This window comes from Xyrauchen texanus, chromosome 20, assembly GCF_025860055.1.
Source record: "Xyrauchen texanus isolate HMW12.3.18 chromosome 20, RBS_HiC_50CHRs, whole genome shotgun sequence".
Lineage (NCBI taxonomy): Eukaryota > Metazoa > Chordata > Actinopteri > Cypriniformes > Catostomidae > Xyrauchen > Xyrauchen texanus.
The window spans coordinates 33,636,477-33,662,821 of record NC_068295.1 but is presented as its reverse complement, the minus strand read 5'-3'; the positions used below and the strand labels follow the sequence as shown (position 1 = coordinate 33,662,821).

The 26,345-nt window shown below is 36.5% G+C and overlaps 1 protein-coding gene across 1 annotated transcript in view; it reads left to right on the top strand.

Moving 5' to 3' along the window:
- Positions 1–26,345, top strand: part of LOC127660682 (protein kinase C epsilon type-like) — a 144,405-nt gene that overhangs the window by 74,195 nt on the left and 43,865 nt on the right. Inside the window, exons 5-10 of the mRNA XM_052151047.1 lie at positions 908–996; positions 1,368–1,497; positions 3,598–3,740; positions 4,304–4,397; positions 5,424–5,638; positions 6,853–7,026. Of these exons, the coding sequence (XP_052007007.1) occupies positions 908–996; positions 1,368–1,497; positions 3,598–3,740; positions 4,304–4,397; positions 5,424–5,638; positions 6,853–7,026 (845 nt within the window). The remainder of the gene's footprint in view (positions 1–907; positions 997–1,367; positions 1,498–3,597; positions 3,741–4,303; positions 4,398–5,423; positions 5,639–6,852; positions 7,027–26,345) is intronic.

The window sequence follows — 26,345 nt, the reverse complement described above, 5'->3', positions numbered from 1 at the left end:
GGAACGGGAGGTTCGCGGGGGCTACCCGGCGAAACTGCACCCGCTGCCGCCCCAAATCGCCCCTAGCGCCAACCGCATCGTCCTCAATCCCGTGGGAAGAAGGAACAATGCGGGTGCAGCTGGGGTGGCTTGCTTTCTGTTGAAAGCAAGCCGCGACCGCAACGTGGTCATGGTCATGTTCTCGCAGTGAGAACATGAACCATCCACAAACGCTGCCTCGGTGTGATCGCAGCCCAAACACACGAGACAGCGCCTGTGGCCGTCTGAAGCAGAGAGGCTTCTACCGCATCCAGGAACAACACAGGGGCGGAAGGGCATCTTGAAAAAGACGCGTCCTGAAAAGGACGTTCAACGCTGCTGTGTTTTGCTCTTTTAGAGAAATTCACTCTTAAGGGAAATAACTCTTTTAATACACAGTATGTGTGTGTGTCTGCGCTGTCGAAGCGCTCAGGGGCAACAATGCACGCCGTGCAAAGTAGGAGAAAGCCGTTGTTGTGCGCCGTCAAATCCAACAGCATGCAGATCGTCAGAGGAAACAGGAACGTAGTGGTGTGTAAACTCGCAACAAACTGCAGACAGACCATCGGCTCCGAAGAAATTTTCTGAATGAACTCCCGTATTTGCGCCGCTTAAATACCCGTATGTCCGGAGCGGACATGCAAATACTGGCTGCCAACTCTCATTGGCCTTTTTTCATAGATCAGAGGTGGATATCGGCGCTCAAGAGAGACCCCTAGTGTCGCTTCTCCGACACAACGTGGAGAGAGCGACAGAAGGGGAATATATATTACAATGGCTGGTTCAAATAGTAACCTCTTAAAAACATTCTTATCTTTGAGCCCACAATAATAAGTGAGGAAAGTGAAATGAAAGCTGATTTGATCTCCTCTGTGTGTCTGATCATTAGTGTGCACATGTGTGGTTCATAAACGCTGCCATGAGCTCATCATCACTAAATGTGCCGGCCTGAAGAAACAGGAGGACACCGCGGAGGAGGTGAGCAGAAAGAACAATCTAGTTAATATCTCAATTGTTTCTCCAAGACAGCAATGAGAATAAATGAGAGAAAATTGAGATTGATGTCACATTTGTCTGCTCTTGAGATCTCAACAATGTTTCCATTCTCAGATCTGCCATGATACCAAAGTCTGAAGTCAAAATACAGAGATCTCAAAATGAAACATTTCTGATGATGTTGTCTTTAGACAGTAGAGGTTCTAGCTTGTATGTCACCCTGGGCAAAACCACCTTCTACAAAATTACATAATAAACAAAATAACTAAAAGCATGGAATTTTGCAGCTTTCCCCACTTTCTGTCTGAGAGCGGTGCATAATTGTCTTCTTGATCCTCTGTCGCCCTCTGCAGGTTGGTTCTCAGCGCTTCAGCGTAAACATGCCTCATAAATTCAGTATTCACAACTACAAAGTCCTCACATTCTGTGACCACTGTGGTTCATTACTGTGGGGCCTGCTGCGGCAAGGCCTTCAGTGCAAAGGTAAGCAGGGTTGCAGGGTTCCCACGGTCACAGAAAACCTGGACATATCAATCCATTTTAAAACTGGGATTTCCAGGCCTGCAAAAAACATGTAAATGAGTAAAAGGGAACATTAGGAATGTTTTTTTTTTTACATATAAGAGGTCATTGAACTATAAAAACATACTGTTAGTTTCAGAACTCACAACTTCCTCAATGCAAAAAGAGCATTTGTTGAAATAAAGCTGCCAAAACGACTCGTTCATTTGAACAAAACCATTTACTTACAACCATGTGATATTTTACTTTGTTTATAAAACCCATACACTTCATAAAATGAGAAATACGTATGCCCTTAATTTCTTAATTTTTTTAGCAAAATGTTACTCAAAGTCTTTATACAATACATTCACAAAGCCGATCATAGGATTTATATTGAACCCCTTTCAAATATGAAAATACGGAAAACTAGACTTATAAAACTAACTAAACAATAAAACTTTTAAAGTTTTTCAAATTCAAGTAATTGACCTTTTATTGATTTTTCTTATTATCCTTTTTTTTAATCTTCTAATCTGTTGTATTGTCTAAACTACTTGCCTTTTTTGATTTTCTACATATTTTCTACAATCACAATTGCTGCAAATGCAAATAAAACTTTGACAAACAAAACAACAACAACAACAACAAAAAACTGTGGTAGACATTTGCATCTGATTGCCTCCACAATATAACATCAACCACCGCTTTACCTTTAATCCCTTCCGTTGCCCACCCAGTAGAGTGAGCATTGAGTTGGCAAGAAGAGAGAGCAGGTCAGACAAGTCAAGTCTTAAAGGAGAAGCAGCTCCAAAACAGAGCATTTCTGACAGAGGGTTAGAAATATGGTGGTTTTTTTTTTTACAAAAAACTTTACTAATATTAAAAGTGAACCTCAAGGAAAATATTACAATAATAAAAATGGTGAGTCATGTCCCCTTTAAAAACATCATGCATATTTTGTAGTGTAAAGCTTATGAGCCAGTGGGGTAATATCACTTTGCCATTTAGAGCCTTATTGTACATTTATAAGTAGAAATAATTGGTTTGACCAAAATATTTTATGAATATTCACAATTTTCTATTTAATTAATATCGGATTTACCGATACATGGCACCATTTGGAGGGTCTCTACAGAATAGCACCTAACAAAGCCATTTCACCAGTGTTCAACAGCAAAAAAATTAAAAAAAAAGGTGTATACTGATAAATTAACGTAATTATTTTATATAGTTTGCATACATTTTTTACCTTTTTAACTGGGACTAAAAATGAGCTGAATATTTTAGAGTGTAACCATAAACTTATAATCACATATTTTGTTTGAGGAAGTCCCTTATTTTGAGCTTGATTTTTCAGACCAGGTCCCTTATTTCTTGAGAGACCTTGTAACACTGTCACTATTAAATCACCCACCCTTAGCACAGAGTACTGCCATTTTTAAAAAGAATGTTATTAACCGTTCTTTAATTTTGTTCTAACCATTTACCAATTGGAATGGAGGCTGTTTAATGCCAGAACCGGAGAGAAAAAACACTGTTTCTGCTCAGAACAAACCAAAATGAAAATATTTAATTTTAAGTCCCTTCTTTTTACATAACATCCAATCATTCTCATTCTCAAACACATTTTAATAAGCTCCAAAATAAATTACCATAACTATGATAGCATAAGTAATAATAATCATAATAATGCATATTGTATTTCATTTTATTTTGCCAAAACGCAAAGGAAAGTTTTTTTTTGTCTTTGTCTTGTAGAGATGCTCTACTGATAAGTCTACTGACTACTGATAATGATCGTTTAAATGTGTTAATTAAGACTGATACATGACATATACATGGAAATCTGCCCTGCAAAAAAGGTCATGGAAAATTCATGGAAATTCTTTGGTCAAAAACTGTGAGAACCCTGAAGTTTTTAATATTGGCTTTCCACACTGGCTGTCCTCAGCTAAATTGCTCTTACCTAATAGTCAAGAAATGCCCAGTCATGCCAGATTAAAAAATGTATTCTCATTCACATGCTTCACAATACATTCTAATCTCTGTTGCTGTCTCCCTCCCTTTCTCTATCTGCAGTTTGTAAGATGAATGTACACAAACGTTGTGAAAATAATGTAGCTCCTAACTGTGGGGTTGACGCACGGGGCATCGCTAAAGTGCTGTCTGATCTCGGAGTCACTCCGGATAAACTCTCCGGCAGCGTGCAGAGGAGAAAAAAGGTGAAAGGGCGAATCATTGGGAATTAATGGGATCACTATGGATGCAGCAGGAATTAGTGTCTGCACTGGAGGAGTAGATGTGAAGGAGTGAAAGGTCAAAAGCCTTCAGCTCCTCCATGCATCTGTATTTATAAACTCTGCATCCTGATTACATAAAGGTGTTTTATAGTAAAGAGCATTTGGCTACTTGATTAGGCCACTTGAAAGATAGTGGCCGTGTCTCCTTCAATTTCCTCACTCCCTATGGCATGAGTCAGTATGTCTTGAGCATTCAGGCTCTAGCGAGAGCCTTGATCCACTTATCTGTAACATTGAGACACTGATGGCTTACAAGACATTACAACACAGTGCATGCATCATAAAGCAAAACAGATAATGAACATAGCTTCCAGACATTAAATTAATATAAAAAACAAGGCACAAAATGCTCACAATATAGATATTAATACTTCTGGACAAAATTGCAGAACATGCATAAATAATGCAATAAATACAAATAATTATTGGTTGTGACACAACCAATATTTTGTGAAGATGACAATTTGTTCCTGTTTTTAATACAGATCTCTCAGTGTGCTGATCCATCTCCTTTACCCATATCTACACCATTAGAAGACGATCGATCCAAATTCGCATCCACCTCACCGTGTGACCAGGGTAATCACACATATAAACCGTTTTAGGTTAAATAGAACAGCTGTTTGTGTGGCGTTTGTAGAGCGCTTGCAATGGAAGTCTGGGCCATTGAACCAGTGAGTTTTTGAGTAGAAATTTGCATTATACATTTGAGTTTATTTATTTATTAGACCTGTGATGGACTGGCTACCTGTCCATCACTGGCTACCAGCACCATATGTGACCCAATATAGGATAAGTGGCTAAAGAAGATGGATGGATGGGTGGATGGATGGATGGATGGATGGATGGATGGATGGATGGATGGATGGGTGGATTGATGGATGGATGGATGGATGGATGAATGGATTGATGGGTGGATTGATGGGTGGATGGATGGATGGGTGGATGGATGGATGGTTGGATGGATGGGTGGATTGATGGATGGATGAATGGATTGATGGATGGATGGATGGATGGATGGATGGATGGATGGATGGATGGATGGATGGATGGATGGATGGGTGGATTGATGGATGGATGGATGGATGAATGGATTGATGGGTGGATTGATGGATGGATGGATGGATGGATGGATGGATGGGTGGATTGATGGATGGATGGATGGATGGATGAATGGATTGATGGGTGGATTGATGGGTGGATGGATGGATGGGTGGATGGATGGATGGTTGGATGGATGGGTGGATTGATGGATGGATGAATGGATTGATGGATGGATGAATGGATTGATGGATGGGTGGATGGTGGATGGATGGATGGATGGATGGATGGATGGATGGGTGGATTGATGGATGGATGGATGAATGGATTGATGGGTGGATTGATGGATGGATGGATGGATGGATAGATAGATTGATGGGTGGATTGATTGATGGATGGATGGATTTTTTGTGGTAATCAACAGCATGCCACAGATGCTTAAGTTGTATTTAATCTGGAAAATTCCTTTAACTACTCAATAGCACCTAGTACTTTCTTACATTACTTCACTTACTGTGATGTCAGAAATAGTTCTGATCTGGGTCATTAATTGTTGCTCTATAGATATAAAGGATTTGGAGAACTTTAGGAAGGTGTTGTCATTTGACCATCACGGTGAGGAGCTCAAGACAGCCCTATCTTCCTCTCTGACTGAAAGTGTGTCAGAGGAGAGATATGAGGGAGGAGAGAATGAAGAGGTGAAGATGGTCCATGTCAAACGGATGAACCTGGAAGACTTCTCCTTCATCAAAGTGCTCGGGAAAGGCAGCTTCGGGAAGGTGGAGCTCTTTGAAATTCAATCTTCTGTTTTAAGCACACAAATAACACTTACATCTGATTATTTAACAACCAATCTACAAAGCAAATGGTGTGTTTTGACAACTCTCAAATTATATTTAACAAAGCTGTTTACATTGCAGTTCTAGCAGCGTTGTGCACTTGAAATGTGGACAGTCTTGTCAATTAAAAAGAGATCGCTCACTTTTAGTCTAGATTGGGTGTACAGTAAATCGAAAGTTTACAGTGTTTGCAAGGCAGAACTGCTTTGACATTCCTCAAAAATTCTAGTTTCTTCTAAAATCCCAACCCTTATTATTAATTGATTAATTAAAAATTAATTCAGCCCGAACACATCTATGGGGTTTTAACTGCAAAACGTATTGAAACGTATTGATATATATATATATATACACTCACCTAAATGATTATTAGGAACACCATACTGATACTGTGTTTGACCCCCTTTCGCCTTCAGAACTGCCTTAATTCTACGTGGTATTGATTCAACAAGGTGCTGAAAGCATTCTTTAGAAATGTTGACCCATATTGATAGGATAGCATCTTGCAGTTGATGGAGATTTGTACCCGGTGGGGTCTTCTGCTGTTGTAGCCCATCCACCTCAAGGTTGTGCGTGTTGTGGCTTCACAAATGCTTTGCTGCATACCTCGGTTGTAACGAGTGGTTATTTCAGGCAAAGTTGCTCTTCTATCAGCTTGAATCAGTCGGCCCATTCTCCTCTGACCTCTAGCATCAACAAGGCATTTTTGCCCACAGGACTGCCGCATACTGGATGTTTTTCCCTTTTCACACCATTCTTTGTAAACCCTAGAAATGGTTGTGCGTGAAAATCCCAGTAACTGAGCAGATTGTGAACTAGTCAGACCGGCCCGTCTGGCACCAACAACCAAGCCACGCTCAAAATTGCTTAAATCACCTTTCTTTCCCATTCTGACATTCAGTTTGGAGTTCAGGAGATTGTCTTGACCAGGACCACACCCCTAAATGCATTGAAGCAACTGCCATGTGATTGGTTGATAAGATAATTGCATTAATGAGAAATTGAACAGGTGTTCCTAATAATCCTTTAGGTGAGTGTATATATTAATTGCAAAATTAAAAGAAAAAAATAATTTCCAGTCATCAGAGTGGATATAGTTTGTTGTCTGGTAAGGACCTAGGAGTCTGAGTGTAGTGTTTGTGTTGTGTGTACAGGTGCTGCTGGCTGAGTTGAGAGGCACAGATGAGGTTTATGCTGTGAAGGTGTTGAAGAAAGATGTCATCCTGCAGGATGATGATGTGGACTGCACTTTGACTGAGAAACGTATTCTAGCATTGGCCAGAAAACACCCATACCTTACTCAACTCTTCTGCTGCTTTCAGACTAAGGTAAGAACTCGCACTACTGCCAGGAATGCAATTTAATATATAGAGCTTTCTTTTTTTCTGCTCCAGGACAGGCTTGGCCTGATTACATACTTGAAGGATAATAATTGGACACAAAAAAGTCATACCAGTTACCAAATGCCAATAATGTCCTTTAATAGAAATGGTGTTGTTGTCTACTGCCACTAGGTGGTGGTGTAATATTACATAGTTACATGTACCAGTAAAGCATTTTGACTTCAGCTTTTATGCTCATTTGGTTCATTACAGAGATCTGACAATGTAGCTCTTTATCTGTAAAGATTATGACATGGGGAAATAAAAGCAAAAACAGGTCAGCTCTCATCAGAAGCACATTCAGATTTTAGACAATGCTAGAATGCTTAAAATTGTGTATAGAGGTTATGGTTACTGCACTGATGACAAGAAACAGCAATTAAAAACAGAACAGCTGAATTTAGAAAAATAAAATGGAATACCAAAACTAAATTGCTTAACCCATTTGCTAACATCTGTACCTCTAAACAGAAAATAACAAATCAAAAAGTTATACACTTTTACATTTCCAATCTCTTTTAATTCTTAAAAGAATTATAAAAATCACTACATAAATCAATATAATATGATAGTATAAATATAATGAAAATAATGTTGATGAATGATAAATCAAATGAACAAAAATAAGACCAAAATAAAACCTTTAATTAAATTATAAAATATATATATAAAACAGTTAGTTCTGGTCCTCAAATCTTATTGGACGAGAGACGTCCCATGAGCACTGATGGTCTGACACCATCAGCACGCAAACGCTTCACTGTGTGTATCACTCTGCTTGTATTCCTGTGGTTCTAAATTAAAGTTTAAGAGCAGTGCATATGTGTGGTTTTTTTTTTTACATTACATATGTTAACCAGCAGGTGAGGGCAAAAGATAATTTTTTGTATTATGAGCCAGTTAGATGACGTGAAGTGAATCCACATCAGTTGTTTACATACAACAATCATCAGTGGCGGTTCTAGCTTGTATGGCGCCCTGGGCGACTGTCTGGTTTTATATTACTTTTAACGATTTCACACAAACCAGAAAAAAATGCAACAATATGTCTGTGAATCTATATATTCACAGTATTATGAATGAATTATTTTGTAACGTTTTGTAGTGTGACTTATTTTCATTAGTACTGTACAAATTTAGAGGTTCGCTATTTGATAGATTCCCCCGCTCACCCTACCTCGGGCTTCCAGTGGTTAGGCCTGAACTATCCCCACCCCCTCCCCATCTCGTACTTCTGAGTGGGAGAACTTCCCAGGTAGTAAGTAGCCTGCCTAGCTCACAAAAAAAACCAAAGTCCCACACTGTGACATAATATCATTGACGTGACGTGCAAATGAGCGATAGAAAACCGATTGCACAAATGTCACATTCCTGATCTTCAGAAAGCTGACAGCATCTATACTAGGGTGTGGAAACAGGTGATGGCACATGCTCTCTCTCTCTCTCTCTCTCTCTCTCTCTCTCTCTCTCTCTCTCACACACAAACATCTACATGCATAAATGCATTTTTTATGACTGTACTCAGTTTTTCCTAATTTGTAAAAATGTACTTGTTCATTGAACTGTTTTATATAAGCAATATCATCCTGCGGCCTCGTGCCTGCAGCTGAATCACAGCGGTGCTGATGTAAGGCCATATCGCACTCTTGCTCATGTGATATTGCTTAAATATATATATATATATATATATATATATATATATATATACACACACACACACACACACACACACACACACACACACACACACACACACACACTGGTGGCCAAAAGTTTGGAATAATGTACAGATTTTGCTCTTATTGAAAGAAATAGGTACTTTTATTCACCAAAGTGGCATTCAGCTGATCACAATATATAGTCAGGACATTAATAACGTGAACAATTACTATTACAATTTGAAAGAAATTTGTTAAAAAAAGAGTTCTCATCAAAAACTCCCACATGCAGCAATGACAACTTTGCAGATCTTGGCATTCTAGCTGTCAGTTTGTCCAGATACTCAGGTGACATTTCACCTCACACTTCCTGTAGCACTTGCCATAGATGAGTCGGGCACTTCTCGTGCACTTTACAGTCTAGCTGATCCCACAAAAGCTCAATGTGGTTAAGATCCATAACACTCTTTTCCAATTATCTGTTATCCAATGTCTGTATTTCTTTGCCCACTCTAACCTTTACTTTTTGTATTTCTGTTTCAAAAATGGCTTTTTCTTTGCAATTCTTCCCATAAGGCCTGCAATCCTGAGTCTTCTCTTTACTGTTGTACATGAAACTGGTGTTGAGTGAGTAGAATTCAATGAAACTGTCAGCGAGGACATGTGAGACATCTATTTCTCAAACTAGAGACTCTGATGTACTTATCCCTATTCTGTCCTTGTTAGAGCCAGCTGTTCTTTGTCGTTGAAGACTGTAGGGTACACTGTTTTATGAATTCTACAGTATTTTTTTTTTTTTGGCAATTTCAAGCATTGTATAGCCTTCATTCCTCAAAACAATGATTGACTGACTAGTTTCTAGAGAAAAGTGTTTATTTTATTCACATTAAAACATGCCAGTCTTGCATAATTACATCAGTAATGTCCTGACTATAGTTTGTGATCAGTTGAATGCCACTTTGGTGAATTAAAGTACCAATGCAAGCAGTGTTGTGTGAGTTACTTAAATAGTAATTATTTCTATTAAAATTGTAATCAGATTACTTTAATAATTACCTAATAGAAAAAGTAATCTCACTAATAATTAATTTTAAGTTACTTTCTAAAACAATATTCCGCTCAACACATTCAAAATAATGTCTATATTTCTTTCTTGTTCATTTTTACACACAAGTCATACATTCAGCAACTCACATTTCTTCTTCACAATGAGTCGTTACAGGGCCATAATTCATGCATTCTACATAAATAAGATATTATAAATAAGCTTATGTTACAGTCAGTTACTGTAATATAAGTATACAAGTATAAAAAAAATTTGACAAAGTAATTTGATTACAGTAACTATTTACTTTGTAATTGGATTAAATTAAATTGTCCCAGTGCTGTTATACTAAATATCAGCACTATTGGAACACCTCTTCTCCAATTAGATTAGAGGACCGGAACTAAAGACTCCCTGCTACTGGATTTTCAGAGACTTGCAGTTATACACATATAAAGAAATAAACACACACACATACACATACACACACACACACATACTCAGGTTCTCTTTGTGTTTGGGTAAGGAACAGGTTGTACTGAATGTATGCCTACATAAGTGTTCCCTGACACAAGGGACAGCACCTGTTTGACAGGAACAGCTCTTCAATGGTCTATAATAAGCTCAATCAGATAAACTCAACCTTAAGGTCAACCAGTCTAATTCTCGGTTAGTCTCTCTCAGTCTGCTGGTGTGATAATTGTTTTAGTTAGAGCTGACTGTTTGAGAACAGCAGCCTGTGCCAGGCCAAACCTCACATGGACATGTTTATTTTCCTCCTCTAAAACCTGGAGTCAGCCATCATGACGGCATCCTTCATTCCTCTAATTTATTTACTTCTGCAGTTTCCCCAAACAAGCAAAAAGAACATTGTGTCCTTACAGAACGAACACGGGTGGGAGGAGGTGGGCAAGAGGAGGGGCTTGAGAGGAGTGTGGAAATGGTGGAGTAACACGAGGAGAGCCAGTAGAGGATGTGAGAAGGTATAAAGGGTGGAGAAGGACATGATGATCTTAAAAGATCTTCTTGTCCTTCTCCAACTTTAAAAAGGAAAATGATGATGGCTAGCCACTTTTACTGATAGTGGCATTATTAAATCACCATTTCAACTGTCTTATTTATAAGGAGAGTATAAAGATGACAGGAAATGATGTGAGAATGTGATCAGGAAATGTGATGAAGTGGTTTTGTACTTGTACCATCTGCATGAGGACCATGTCTCAACATGTCAGAGAACATTGACTAACCTCTAGGTCACATCTCTAAAATTATAGACACTTTTACTAAAAATAATATTCAAAGGATTGTTTCACATTGCAATACAATTTAAGCTCTATCGAGCATGACAATAAGAAAATAATTTAGTCTAAACTAAATAAAAAATACACACTGCCATAAGATTTAAAGGAGTAATTCACACAAAATTGAGAATTCTGTCATAATTTACTCACCTTTATATTATTCCAAATGATTGCTGTCAGTGGTTGTCAACCTTTTTGACTTCAAGGCCACTGTATTGTCCAAAACACATTTTTGGAATGGTATGTAAAATCTGATCAAATAAATATCTACAAAGTGCTGTTCATATGGAGAAAACTCCATTCACAGGAATTACGTAACATAACTAGAGGTTCATTCCCACCTTAATAAGCACATAAAAATATATGAATTACTGACATATAGCAGATAAGAATATTATGCAATATTCATCAATTGTAAAGCAGATGTGAGCAATTAATTACATATACATTGTATGATGATTAAATCTGTAGAGTTAAAGGAATATTCTAGGTTCAAGTTAAGCTCAATTGACAGCATTTGTGGCCTAATGTTGATTACCACAAAACTTTATTTCGACTTTATAAGCACATTATATAGGGCTAATGGCAATCATCTTTTTTTGTTACAAATTTTTTTTTTAAAAACACAACAGAGAGTCGATCCAAAAAAGTAAAACTCCTTATTACTACCATATCTACCAAATATCTGAATATCTACCAATAATTATATTTCTAAACATGGTTTACAGACTACACCCTTTCCTGTATGGATTGCACACAAAAAAAAAAAACACTTATATTTTTTCAATTTGTAATATTCAGTAACTTATTCCTGAACTATAATTGACTTTTACAGTGAATACCAGTATGCAAAAGTCTTATAGAGCCCTGGACAGAAAAAGAACATTTGAAGTATTACTTTCCAAACGTAAATCATAGTCAATTATGGTCCAGGATTAAGACATTGAAATTAATTTACTTAAAATAAAACAAATGTTTTTAGTGCAATCCATACAGGAAAGGGTGTAGTCTGTAAACCATGATTAGAAATATAATTATTAGCAGATATCCTGTGTCTGTAATATTCTGAAAATGAGTTTGCTTGTTTTGGAGTGACTTTCTGTTGTATTTGTTTTATACCAAAAAAGGTGGTTGCCATTAGCCTTAATGTGCTTCTGATTCTTATCAGGCCTGATGTGTATTCCATATGCTGTTTGTTTTCTTTCAACCCTCTCTTAGATAGTTACTCAAACATACACACTAAATATTTGGTCTATTTGGACCAGATATTGTGCTACCCCATTTTGCTTAAACTTACTATATAATGGCTACATATAACGACTAAATTGACTACATCTAACTTGTATGTTAGATCTAAAGTGGGCAGTGGTGGCTCAGTGGTTGAGGCTCAGGGTTACTGACCAGAAGGTTGGGGGTTCAAGCCCCAGCACCACCAAGATGTCACTGTTGGGCCCTTGAGCAAGGCACTTAACTCCAGGTTGCTCCGGGGGGATTGTCCCTGTAATAAGTGCACTGTAAGTCGCTTTGGATAAAAGCATCTGTCAAATGCATAAATGTAATGTAAATGTAAATCTAAAGACAATTTAGCCAATGCATAAATTCATAGAGAACATCAGCATGGATGTCAATTAATTGAGTAAATATACTTAAGTATTATTTTGGGAGGTTTTTACTTTACTCAAGTACAATTTAACTGAATACTTAAAAATATATGAATTACTGACATATAGCAGATAAGAATATTATGCAATATACATCACTTGTAAAGCAGATGTGAGCAATTAATAACACTTATATACTGAATACTTGTATTTTTACTTAATTACATTTCCAAATAATTAGTTTTACTTTTTACTCCTTACTATTTTATTTCAACTTGAAAAGTACTCATTACATTTGTGCAGATATTTTTCTTTCATCTTACTGGATTGAAGCCGCCTTTTCACTGTATCCGGATCAGATTTTTTCCCCCCGACATTTCGGATCTGATTTCAGCTTCGGATACGTTGAAATGTTTGTGTGACTGCCCGACTGAATGTGATGTATTCATTCAAAACTATGAGCTTCAAGTGAGAAACTCTGACATTTTTTGTTGGACAGTTATGAGGTAAAAAATTATCGTTGCTAATTTACAGTATAAAAACAAAAGGCTTTTGTAAATAAATATGTACGTGTCATTTATTTCTACATTTGCCTTCATATTTAAATCATATTTATCATATTTCTATTTCCTATTTGCTGAATTATTATTATTATTTTTGCTGTTGTTAAGCAACTATTAATTATAATAATAAATAGTAAACCAGCAACGATAATGATAATAAAAATACTGGAATCGGAGCAAATATTAATTATGAATCTTATTGAATTTATTTTATCGAATATGCTCAACAGCAAGGTTTGGTAGCAAACCCAACCCGATCTCATGAAAAGTCATACATATTTTACGAGTTGGCAATTTCGTATGGTCTCGCACGATGTTGGTCGACTTCATCACGTGCAAATTCCCAGATGTCTATTGTGGAATTAAGCGTGAGTTCCGCGCACGAGACGTTAAGGACATACTTATTAATATTATGCCCTTACCTAAACCCCTTATCTAAACTTATCCAATCAGTAGAGTGTGAAAACATGATAGGAGGCTGTTGTGTGGGACAGAAGAAAGTAATTGTCGCGTATAAGATGGAAAAAATGTCCAACGACATCATTGGCTGTAGTGAAAGCCATAGGAATTCAAATGAATGCAGTCACATGATATCATATGCCATCCATCCATCCATCGTCAACCGCTTATCCTGTGTACAGGGTCGCGGGGGGCTGGAGCCTATCCCAGCTAACATTGGGCGAAAGGCGGGGGACACCCTGGACAGGTCGCCAGTCATGATATCTTATGAATTAGCCAAATTTAGAAAAGTCGTACGATTCCTGATGATTTCGCCGTGAGAGTGTGTTGAGCAAACCTCAGAAAACAATTCACAAAACCAACAACATTACAATCATTCTTCAAAGCTTCTTTTTATTTATATTTTATCTTTCTCTATATCTCAAGGGGCTGGGTGCTCTGACATCGCAATTCATGAGTGTCTTCTCCCATGCAACGAACAGTGCGTGACTGTGAAAACAAATTATAACAAGTGTCAGGGCAGTCCCGAAGTGGAATGTCAACTGTGTGGTGCTAAAATTGAGTGAAATATTCTCCTGAACATTTTTAAGGTTAATGCTCTGTCGAGACTTAATCAACAAAACTGACCTCCCTACGCTAAACGTTAAACCTAAACCTAATTGATAGTGTCAGAAAAAGCAAATGTGAGTTGAATAACAAAATTCACTTCATTTTGTGGTGCTTCTTTGACACTTCAAATCACTTTATTGTCACACGACCATATACCCAAGTGCAACAGTGGGTGAAATTCTTGTGTGCAGTTCCGAGCAACATAGCAGTCATGACAGTGACAAGACATATACCAATTACAACAAACAACATATTTACACAACACAATTTACATATCAAATGTACATATAATTACACAGCACAATAATAATATACAATGTACTGTAAACAATACACACAATATAGAATACACATACAATAAAAATAAAGAGTATATAAAAATATATATATAAAGTACTTGTATTGTGGAGAATATAATTATGACAGTCCAGTGTGAGATAATAAGATTAATAAAGTGCAGTGCTGATTATTGATCGTGAGAGATCAAGTGTTCAAATGTCTGATAGCTTGGGGGAAGAAGCTGTCATGTAGTCGGCTGGTGCGGGTCCAGATGCTGCGATACCGCCTGCCTGATGGTAGCAGTGAGAACAGACCATGACTCGGGTGGCTGGAGTCTCTGATGATCCTCCAAGCTTTTTTCACACACCGCCTTGTATATATGTTCTGGAGGGAGGGAAGTTCACCTCCGATGATGTGTCTGGCAGTTCGCACCACCCTTTGCAGGGCTTTGTGGTTGTGGGCGGTGCTATTGCCGTACCAGGCGATGATGCAGCCAATCAGGATGCTCTCTATAGTGCTGGTGTAGAACCGTGTGAGGATGTGGTGGTTCATTCCAAACTTCCTCAGCCATCTCAGGAAGAAGAGGCGCTGGTGAGCCTTCTTCACAGCTGCCTCAGTACTGAGGACCATGTGAGTTCCTCAGTAATGTGGACACCGAGGAACTTGAAACTGCTGACTCTCTCTACAGGTGCTCTATTAATGGTGATGGGGCTGTTTTCTCTGTCTTTCCTCCTGAAGTCCACTACAAGCTCCTTGGTCTTACTGACGTTGAGGGAGAGGTTGTGCTACTGACACCAGCGTGTCAGAGTGTGCACCTCCTCTCTGTAGGCTCTTTCATCATTGTCAGTGATCAGACCTACCACCGTCGTATCGTCAACAAACTTAATGATGGCACTGGAGCTATGTGTTGCCACACAGTCATGTGTGTATAGTGAATACAGGAGTGGGCTGAGAACACAGCCCTGCGGGGCTCCACTGTTGAGGGTCAGTGATGAGGAGATGTTGCTGCCCATTCTAACCACCTGATGTCTGCCTGAAAGGAAGTCCAGGATCCAGCTGAACAGCAAGCTGTTTAAGCCCAGAGCCCGGAGTTTCACATCAAGCTTGGAGGGCACTATGGTGTTATATAAATGCTGAGCTTTGTCTACAAACAGCATTCTCACATATGTGTTCATTTTTTCCTGGTGGGAGAGAGCAGTGTGTAGTGTAGATGCAATGGCATCATCAGTGGAGCAGTCGTTGCGGTAGGCAAACTGCAATGGGTTCAGAGAGGTGGGCAGCACAGAGCAGATGTAATCTCTGATTAACCTCTCAAAGCATTTGCTGATGATGGGGGTCAGAGCAACAGGACGGCAGTCATTTAGGCAAGTGATTTTGGCTTGCTTCGATACAGGCACAATGGTTGATGTTTTGAAGCATGTGGGGACTACAGACAGGGATAGGGACAGGTTGAAAATGTCCGTAAAACACCAGCCAGTTGGTTTGCGCACGCTCTGATGACGCGGCCCGGAATGCCGTCTGGACCCGCGGCTTTACGGATGTTCACCCGTCAGATGGCCGACACGTGAGCACGCTTAGGGCTCACGTGTTGACTTGCATGCTCTTCAGAACTTTTTCCCCGGTCCTTTGTATTGAGTTGAGCTTCCGCACATTTTGATCACACTTCAACAAGCTTCTAAATGTACTTGGTTATTAGTCATGCGCTATAATAAAAGTGTTTATATGTCACAAGATAGCATTGTGTGAGGAACATAGTGAAAATTAAGTGTTTATGAACTGATAATCTGCCATTTTACTGGTGATTTGAGTGAAAGGGGATAAAAGTCATTGTTGTTTTAGCACCTCTTATTGTTATTTCCACCAGGAAACTTCTGTGTTATGTACAACAGGCCTCATGAAAATCATTTAGCAAATATTTTGATATTGTAATGTGATTTTATGACCAGGATATGAATGCCACTGGGGGAGAAATATGACAGTCGTCAGAGACAGTAAAAAGGTAATTTAACAAGCCAGTTGAATTTAACAACATCCAATTTCATTCTAGCTAGCTTTATAAATTCTTAAGTACAATTTAATGTGAATACTTTTTACACTGACTCAAGTATTTTTTTGGATAGATACATTTATTTGGGTATATTTTCACTCAGTATCCATACTTTCACTTACGTATAATTATACTCTTTACAATAAAAGTACTTTTTACACCCCTGATGATCCGTAATTTAATTTCAAAATGTTTGCAGATTAAATAAACATTGCACATTCATCCCCAGATTTGTTTTTGCACCCAGATTACTCACTTTTGGTCTCCAGCGCTTTGCATTTAATCAGATCTTGCAGTGAATGATTGCAGGTGTGTGTTCTTTTTCTTTCATGTCTTTTTCTTGCTCTTTCTCTATCTCATCGGCTCTTTGTTGACTCACACGTAGCATAGCACGCTGACCTCTTGTTGACCTGCTCCATTTCTCACTCCATTTCATGTTCCCTTAATGCCCAATTTGCCATCAGGCATTGTTGAGGACACCCTTGCCCGGGCTTGCTCCCCGCAATTAAACTGTCCTGCCCCTCACCCCCGAAAACCGCCTCAGCATCAGCAGTGTGGAGGTCCTTCTCTGCTTATGTAACAATCTAATATACTGATTTTTAATCATTGTTTTCTGTGCAGAATGAAATTATTACACCTTCTCATATTTTATTAGACCTACAATATTTTCCACAATTTAGTATAATAGTAAAGTCATCAACTTAACCCATTTTAATTTATATTTGAGCTTTTTCAAGGTAGCCACCCTTTGTCTAGATTACAGATCTGCACACACACTTACATTCTGTGAAGTGAGTTCAAACTTTTAACTGGTAGGGTATAAACTGTATCACATTTAAATGGTCATTCAAAGTGCTTTAAATTGGTGTAATAAATGAAAAGAAACATAATATACATATAAAAGTCAAGTGTAAAATACATTACACTGTAAAAAGTGGTAACCTGCAATTGTTACTCAAAGAGCTTTTTCTACCTGATCCTAACCCTTAACCTTGTATTCAGGTTGATTCAGTGATGTTAAGTAATATTTGTAACTTCAATCAAACCAGCTAATTTATGTTACCGCATGAAGCACATTTTAAAGTGACAGTTCACCCACAAATGAAAGTTCTCTTATCACCTACAGCTCTGTTGGTCCGTACAATACAAACGAATGGTGTCCAGAAATTTGAAGGTCCAAAAATCACATAAAGGCAGCATAAAAGTAATCCATAAGACTCCTTTGGTTTAATCCATGTCTTCAGAAGTGATATTATAGGTGTGGGTGAAACAGATCAATATTTAAGTTATTTTTTACTATAAATTCTCCTCCCTACCCAGTAGGTGGCGATATGCACAAAGAATGTGAATCACCAAAAACAAAAGAAGAAAAATGTTTTTTTGTTGTTGTTGCAAAAAAGGACTGAAATATTGATCTGCTTATCACCAACACCTATCAAATCACTTCTGAAGATATGGAGCTAACCACTGGATTAATTTGCATTACTTTTATGCTGCCTTTATGTGCTTTTTCGACCTTAAAAGTTCTGCATTGTATGGACATACAGAGCTGAAATATTCTTCTAAAATATTCTTTCAGAAAAAAGAAAGTCATACATATCAGGGATGGCACGAGGGTCAGTAAATAATGAGATCATTTTCCTTTTTGGGTGAACTATCTCTAAGTTACATTAAATAATAATATATACAGTATAAGAATGGCATTAATATGAACATTAAAAATAAGGAGAAAAAATACAATATTAATTCAATAATTATTTATTAATACATATATAATAATAATTAAACAATATAAATGTAATTATTTAAATTTTGTTATAAAAAAATTAATTGAATAAAATAACTTGTTGCAATCAGTAAAGCACAGTAGTTAACATTACAAGACAACTAGTATAAATAAAAAAATAAAAATGTACATCACTGTTCAAATTAAACACTTCTACACATCGAGCATGGTGGTTAAATTCCCAGGGAACATGTGCTGATCAAAGGTATTCAATGTTAACTGTTGTAACCTGTTGTATTTATATTTGATTTCCCCACACCCCTAAAAAATAAAGAATTACATATTCAGTTTAAATGTACTGTTGCTTTGGAAGAAGTGTCTGCCAAATGTCTTAATGTTAAAGTTTTAGAGGAGATGCCATATTCATGAGGTGAAGCCATGAAATCAACGTAGAAGTTGTTCCTAGAATGTTCACTCCTAATGAACCAAAGTTTCATAGTGATTTTCAGACTGCAATCAGCCGCAGGATCACAGTACAGCTCTTATCCTCCTAATTACAGCTAAGCAATGTAAATAACATTATACAACCAGCCAGAGTGCATATGGATACTTATACAGAGGTAGAGAGAGAGAGAGAGAGAGAGAGAGAGAGAGAGAGTAGAGGACTTGTAAGATTGCACATAGCTACACAAACACTGAAAAAAATGGCAATCTACAATTGTAACAGTATCTCAAGGATCTATTTCTATTTGATCCGTACTTATAAAAATAATTTTTGTTGATGTAACACAATTTGCCAGGTTAATCTAGTCAGATTAAATTCGATTTTTGACTTGAATAAAATCTGCTAGTTTAGATGTTACCACATGATGCACATTTTTAGGTTACCCGACAAAAGCAGGTTTTTACAGACATTTACATTTATGGATTTGGCAGACGTTTTTATCCAAAGCGACTTACAGTGCACTTATTACAGGGACAATCCCCCCGGAGCAACCTGGAGTTAAGTGCCTTGCTCAAGGACACAATGGTGGTGGCTGTGGGGATCAAACCAACGACCTTCTGATTAGCAGTTATGTGCTTTAGCCCACTACACCACCACCACTCCAGAGAGCATGAAGATAGTTGCAAATTTTACCAAATATCTTGGAGTTCTTGTGTTTTGTGTCCAGTTGTTCCTGTATGTTCATCTGCTCAAATTTCCAGTAAACACTGCATCTCTGCTGTAGACCAAAGCGAACCCTTTGCCCAGTAGCATCATTTACATCATACGTTATCACACTAATCAAACAAACTGGACTTTGACGGTCAGATTAACAGATTAACTAGTGTGAGTACACCCTTAAAGGGGAATTTTGTGGCTTTTATTCCACATCTGTTAGCTTGACGGTCATCTATATGCTACGCTTCTCTTTAAAGTTGACAAATGTAACCTTTAGCAGATATACAGATATCAAATGTTGTCTCTTCCTTTTTTAGTTACATTTAAACTAATATGCCATTGCTTTCATTTTTGTATGCAGTAGTATTGCAGGTTGCATCCATGGTACTGTAGGGACACCAGAATACCTCATGCCTCTCTGCTAAACTTGTGGTGTAGTGTTGACTTACATTTACTCGCTAAGCCTTGTTTTCCCAGTGCTCTGCTGCACAATAAGCTTTTCTCTGTGTAAACATTCCTCACAGAACTGTGTGTTTGCAAACAGCTTTTTATATTAAACATAGTGGCATGATCAAACCTGAAAAAGAGTCGGAATTGGCCAATTAAGAGCGAGAGAGAGAATTAAGAGATTTATAAGCGGTGTAAAGAGACATCCATCAAATCCATGGTTGTTGTTCTCTTTCTAGAAAGTAAAAGAAATTCCTGTTAAACATGATGAGCGTGAAGTACTCTCCGCTCGTGAAGAGTGACGGCTTCTTGTTGAGAGGAGAAAGTGTCTGTTTATAGTTATTGGTAGCATTTTAATGTAATGAGTTGCCCCACTTCAAAGACAAGTTCACTGAGTCTGTTGGACAGTTTCTAATAGAATTGCCAATGCAGACTGTGTGTTTATTACTGTTCTTGCAAATGCTGCAATATTCCTTGCATTTAAAAGTGGCTTGAACTGCAGTATGACCAGTGTCAGAAACATATTTTGTATTAAAGTGAAATATTTGCAGGTGATTTTTTTTCTACCTTTCATGAGGACATTTTTAGAAACCATATAAAAACACAGTCAAATACTACAACTGAATTAATTAACAGAGATACTTTTAAAATCTGAACAGTAATGTCTGTAACCTGAAAAATCAAATCCAAAACATTAATTATGTCATAAACAAATAATACACATACAAATATATCAAATAACAAATACATCATAAACATCAAATAGAAAAGTAGATGTAAATAATGCACAAGATATCATAACCAAATAATTAATAATTGGCTGGTCATTATTAAAATGAAATGTCATGTTTTACCCAAAGATGTATTCCTGCCAAAAGTAATATTTAAATAAATGGTTTAAGTTAGAATTAATTAAATATTTTTAATTTTTGCAAAGTATATAATCAGTAAAACAATATAGCTGCAAGGAGCAATGATCGGGGTCAAGCATCAAGCCATTCATCAAGCACAAATCAAAGAGCTCGGCACAACTGTCACAACGTTTAAACCAGCTGAGGTGGGTATTGAACCCGTGTCTTGGGTGCCAATAAGTGTTTCCCTCCTGTGTGTGAATCAAAAAGACTGTGTGTATGTGTGTGCATTAGTGCATTTGTGTAATGCATGTCGCAACACATTGATGTTCAAATCATGTGTGTTTGTAGAAGCATAGGCCTACATAGTGTGGTCTTTGGAACATTCTTAAATCATGCTGGATAAGAAGGATCATCAGGTTTTCACAAACTTGTAAAGCTCAAGTACATGCTGACCTTAATGCAAAAAGAGGGCATATCAAATACTTAGACATACTGTACTTTTACTCAAATTGTTTTGCTGAAATTATATTAGAAGAGAATGCGACAGAAGCATTTTCATTAGTGGTCTGAACCTTTTCAACCACACTAAATGTAGTACATGGACAGAGTCCGTCCTTAGCTTTGGACTAAGGGATAAACATTCCTGACTAATGTCCAGGCCCACACACACAAAATACTATGTACTGAAATTATAATTATTTCCTGTTGCTATCAGCTTCACAAAGCTGGCATTTTTTAAACTAGTGTGTAGTGTTCTAATCTCTCCATAGAAAACAGCAATTATTTACACTATGAAGAAAAGTGGGCAACAACATCAGCCAACACTAGCTAAGCTTTTCAAACGGGGGTCCACAGAACCTTTGGGAGTCCATGAATGTATTACATGAACTGAGATATAAAATGTCTAAAATAACAAATATTGGTAACTCTTTACAATAAGGTTGTATTTGTTATCATTAGTACTGTAAATGCATAGGTATCATGAACTAACAATTAACAATATATTTTTTCAGCATTTATTAATCTTGGTTAATGTTAATAAAAATACAATTGTTTAAAAAATGTATTAGTATACAGTATGTGGACATTGACATTTACTAAGATTAATAAGTGTTAAAAGTATTGTTCATTAATTTTAACTGTTGTAGTTAACTAATGTTAACAAAAACAACCTTATTAAAATTACTTAATATTAATTTATATAGAAATATATTTGTAATATATTAAATTAAGCAATTGGGCAACATTTTGATTAATCATTATTAACAAACAGTATGTACAGTAATGCTTAATTAATCAATCACACACTGAAGAAAATTTTCATCCAAAAAAAAAAGAAAGTGCTTCATGTGGTAAAATAACTTGTTTATTTCAAGTCAAAAATATATGTAACATCAATGAATCAACCTGAATACATTAAGTAACATTAGGTAATTTTATGGATTATATCAGGTAGAAAAATCTCCTTAAGGTAACAATTGCAGGTGCCACTTTTTACAGTGTAAATGATTTTACTCGTGACTTTTATATATCTTTATTTTCTCTTTTTTCCTTATTATACCTATTTAAAGCACTTTGAATTACTTTTTTAAATCCAAACACAACAATGACTAAAGGTTTTCATTGCATGGAGACATGGTTTTAATAATGAGATTTCACAGAATGAGTGACTTTTGAGTGTGTGTCATATACATGTGACATCTCCTGGTGGCCTTATGTAATATTGTGCTTTGTGTGGATTATCTAATGATCTATGCAACCGATTACATGTGCATTTGAAAGATAATCATCTACTTTAAATAATGGTATGTAATATTTTATGTTCCATTTATTTTTTGTGCAACACCAACATAATTGTCAAAGAAATATACTTATTTTATTTTATATTTGTATTACTCGCTATATTTTTGTCAGTGAGTACAACAAATAGGCTGGTTGTATTCTACTCTTTGAGAGCTTTCCAATAACATTTAACACATAGATATTCCACCAGTTCAATGTTTTTACTGATTGCAAAAATGTGTACAGTGCAATTTGTTTTTATAAATGATAATACAGAACACTTTTAATTTGTCTGCCAATTTCAAATCACTTGTTCAGTTTTGGTCATAATGCCTACAGTGCATTGTAAAGTAGAGCTTCTAAGCTTTCAAACGATACCTATTTTGCTTTGGTCAAGACTTTGACAGTTATTTTTTATTGCGGGCCAAACCGAGCTTAAAGGGTTAATGTTATTAATGGAATGTAAGTATGCATTATCTAATGTATAATTATGCTAATTGTGTTTGTTAATGAAAGATATTATAGAATGTTACAGAGAAAATCTATATTTTTATCTGTGGGTCCCTCGGTTGCTGAAAAGTTTTGGAGGGGGTCCCTTGGCCTCTAAATTTTGAAAACCCCTGCTTAAGGTAATATAGAGTTTTAACGTTTATTCTTAAAAAACAATAACAACGGATTAAAGTTTGTGTATGTGTGTGTGTGTGTGTGTGTGTGTGTGTGTGTGTGTGTGTGTGTGTGTGTGTGTGTGTACACATTATGTGACGTGTACATTACCTGTAGAGCAGCCCAGATGGGGCTCAGGTGATATACTCTGTTCAGAGTAGCTTGTTGGGTCTTGGTGGTTATCTTACCATCAGACCTTTTCTCTTGCATGGCGCGGGGATGCCAGTATCTGTACATTTCTAATTAGAGGCAGGAAATGTTTATTGGCATTTGATTGGGTGGGCCTTTGCTGTGACTCTGGGCACATTTTAAACAAACTATTTCAGCATCCTGTTTAAATTCGCTTTCACAGCGAAGGGACAAGGCGAGGCAGACTGCCGCCGAATTACATGATAAGTTGAGCTCATGATTTCAAATCACCAAAAATATCATCATTCATATCACAGAAGTGCGGCAGTTATATGGAGCCTGTATAGCTTGAAAATATCACTCACACTTGTCCCGTGTTTATTCTTGTCTAAACTGATAATACAAGAAACAGGTAGCAAAGATTGTGTTATCCTCCACACCCTAAAGAAAGACATTGCTTGAAGGGGATTTTTTTTTTCAATACCAGCCTATTATGCCGAGAAACTACGCAAAATAATAAAATAAAACAAATAAATTAAAAAATGTATAACCTGCAATTGTTCTCTCAGGGGTATATCTCTACTTGATTTAACCCATAAAAATACTTTTTTTTTACTGTAAAATAATAAGTTAGTTAAGTTTACCTAACATTTTTTAATTAAATAAACCTGGTTAGATGTTACCACTTGAAGCACATTTTGCACGCAAACAATTTAAAACAAAAAGTATCTCTATAAAAATCTTTCACAGTAAGTCCAAAATACTGTGATTATTTAGGCAAGGTTGATTTTTTTGGATTAACGAATAACTGAGATATCCCTTTAAAGGGTCCCTCAACTTTTCATTGAGGTAATTTTTTAGGATATAGTGTAAATACCTTTGGGACAAATTTAGTTTAAGCACCTTTTCTGCGAAAAATTTAGTTTTGAGCATTTTTTCTGCTAAATATTTTTTGGAGCAACATTTTCTGCCAACTTTTTGTTTGAGCAACTTTTATTTATTTATTTATTATTACAGGGACAGTGCATATTAATTAACATTGCTGCCAATATGCCAGAATTAGCCAGAAGGCTATTTTTCGTCTGCAGTCCCAAGACAGATGCTAAAAGTTACCATATATATATATATATATATATATATATATATATATATATATAAAAAATAATAATAAATAAAAAAATAAATAAGTTGTACAATGCATTTAGTAAAAGATCCTATTATGTTAAAAAAAAAAAAATTTTTTTTTGATTAAGCACCTTTTTTATTATTTTATTATTATTATTTTTAGTACCTTTTCTGCTAAACATTTAAGCAAAATTTCTGTTAAACTTGTTTGAGCATCTTTTCTACCAACATTTTGTTGAGCACCTTTTTTGTGAAACGTTTAAGCATATTTCCTGAGAACATTTTAAGCAGCTTTTCTGCCAAAAATTTGAGTGAGCACCTTGTATGCACACATCAGGCATTTTATGCAGTATTTTGTGAATAAATGCCTTTTCACACCAAACACAAATTTCTCACCATGATTAACATTTTGGATTGAAACACTGGATTACTGTGAAGCCAATTTACACATGGCGAACATTCGCACAGCGAAATAATGTAATTTTTTACGGTGTGTAAAAATATTTTTTTTCTTTGCAATGCCGTGACCAGTGAAATATGATGTTTAGATCACGTGTCAGAAGCCATTGCAGTTAATAAAACCAGCACAACTGACGCCACTAAAGCACAGAAAGCTGTTTTGACCACCAACATTAAATGCTGAAGTAACTTTAGGAAGAAATCCTGAACTAGCAGTGAGGACTTGTATTTCATAATTTATTCCATATTGCTGAATTTTTTGCTTTTGCATTTAATCTTAAGTTAATTCTTTTATATCTCTGACTTTGACTTTGACTTTGAATCACATTTAAATTAACAACTTTACAGATCTTGTTTTTTCTTCACCAAATATTAATTTTATTAAAACTATTGCAGTGCAATGTGTTATATAATCATAATTGCTGTACTATCGTGAAGTGGTTAACAGCTGTACTGTCATTAACAATAAAGTATCTAATAAGAGGTCAGACGGAAGATGAGTTTTGTTGGTTGGGATTTGTGTTTTATTGCTTGCATTATACAGGCTCTTGGAGCATTTAGATGTCATCACGTTTCATTTGTAACATGCAGAGTTTTAAGCAAATTTATAACAAGTAGATATACATGTAATTAAGATACAGTCAGTAATATTCCAATTGAAAACGTTTGTTTGGACAGTCATTATGTGAAAGAGCATATAGACTCTTGGAGCATTAAGATGTTGTCACGTTTAATTCAGGTTTTAAACAAATGTATAATACAAGTAGATGTTCATGAAAAAAAAACATGTTGTAAATGGGTAGACCAGCTGAAAGGGCATTTGGTTTTAATTTGTTTTTAATTTCTTACTTTTGAAAGTAAAAACTATTTCTGTCAATAGAATAAAATAACACATCTATTGATTTGCAACCAGTCTTTCAAAATGCAGAATGAAACTGTTATAATAATTTAAATTCAATAAATGTAAATGCTGCTCTTTGGAGCAGCAGCTGTACATAAGTCTTGGCGATAGATCTGCCGGGTTTGGGGGATGTAATTTGCGTTTATGTATTGTGCATTTTGCAGCTTTCCTGCTTGTTGGGGGATTGTGCAGTAACATGTAACACATGCTTGATGCAGCATGTCTATTTGCTGCATCTTGTCTTACTGTGCAGTAGCAGCAGCATGTTCACACACTAACACTGTATGTATGTGTATTTTCTAGCAGTAGCCAGTCAACGTACTTGCTCTGCAGCAGCAGCATTATCAATATCTTATCAATATGTCATACCCACATTAACATGATTAACCTTTCAAAGAGTTGCCATGACTGAAATGCCTTAATTATTGTGGGAAACAAGTTCTTCTTGGTTCCAA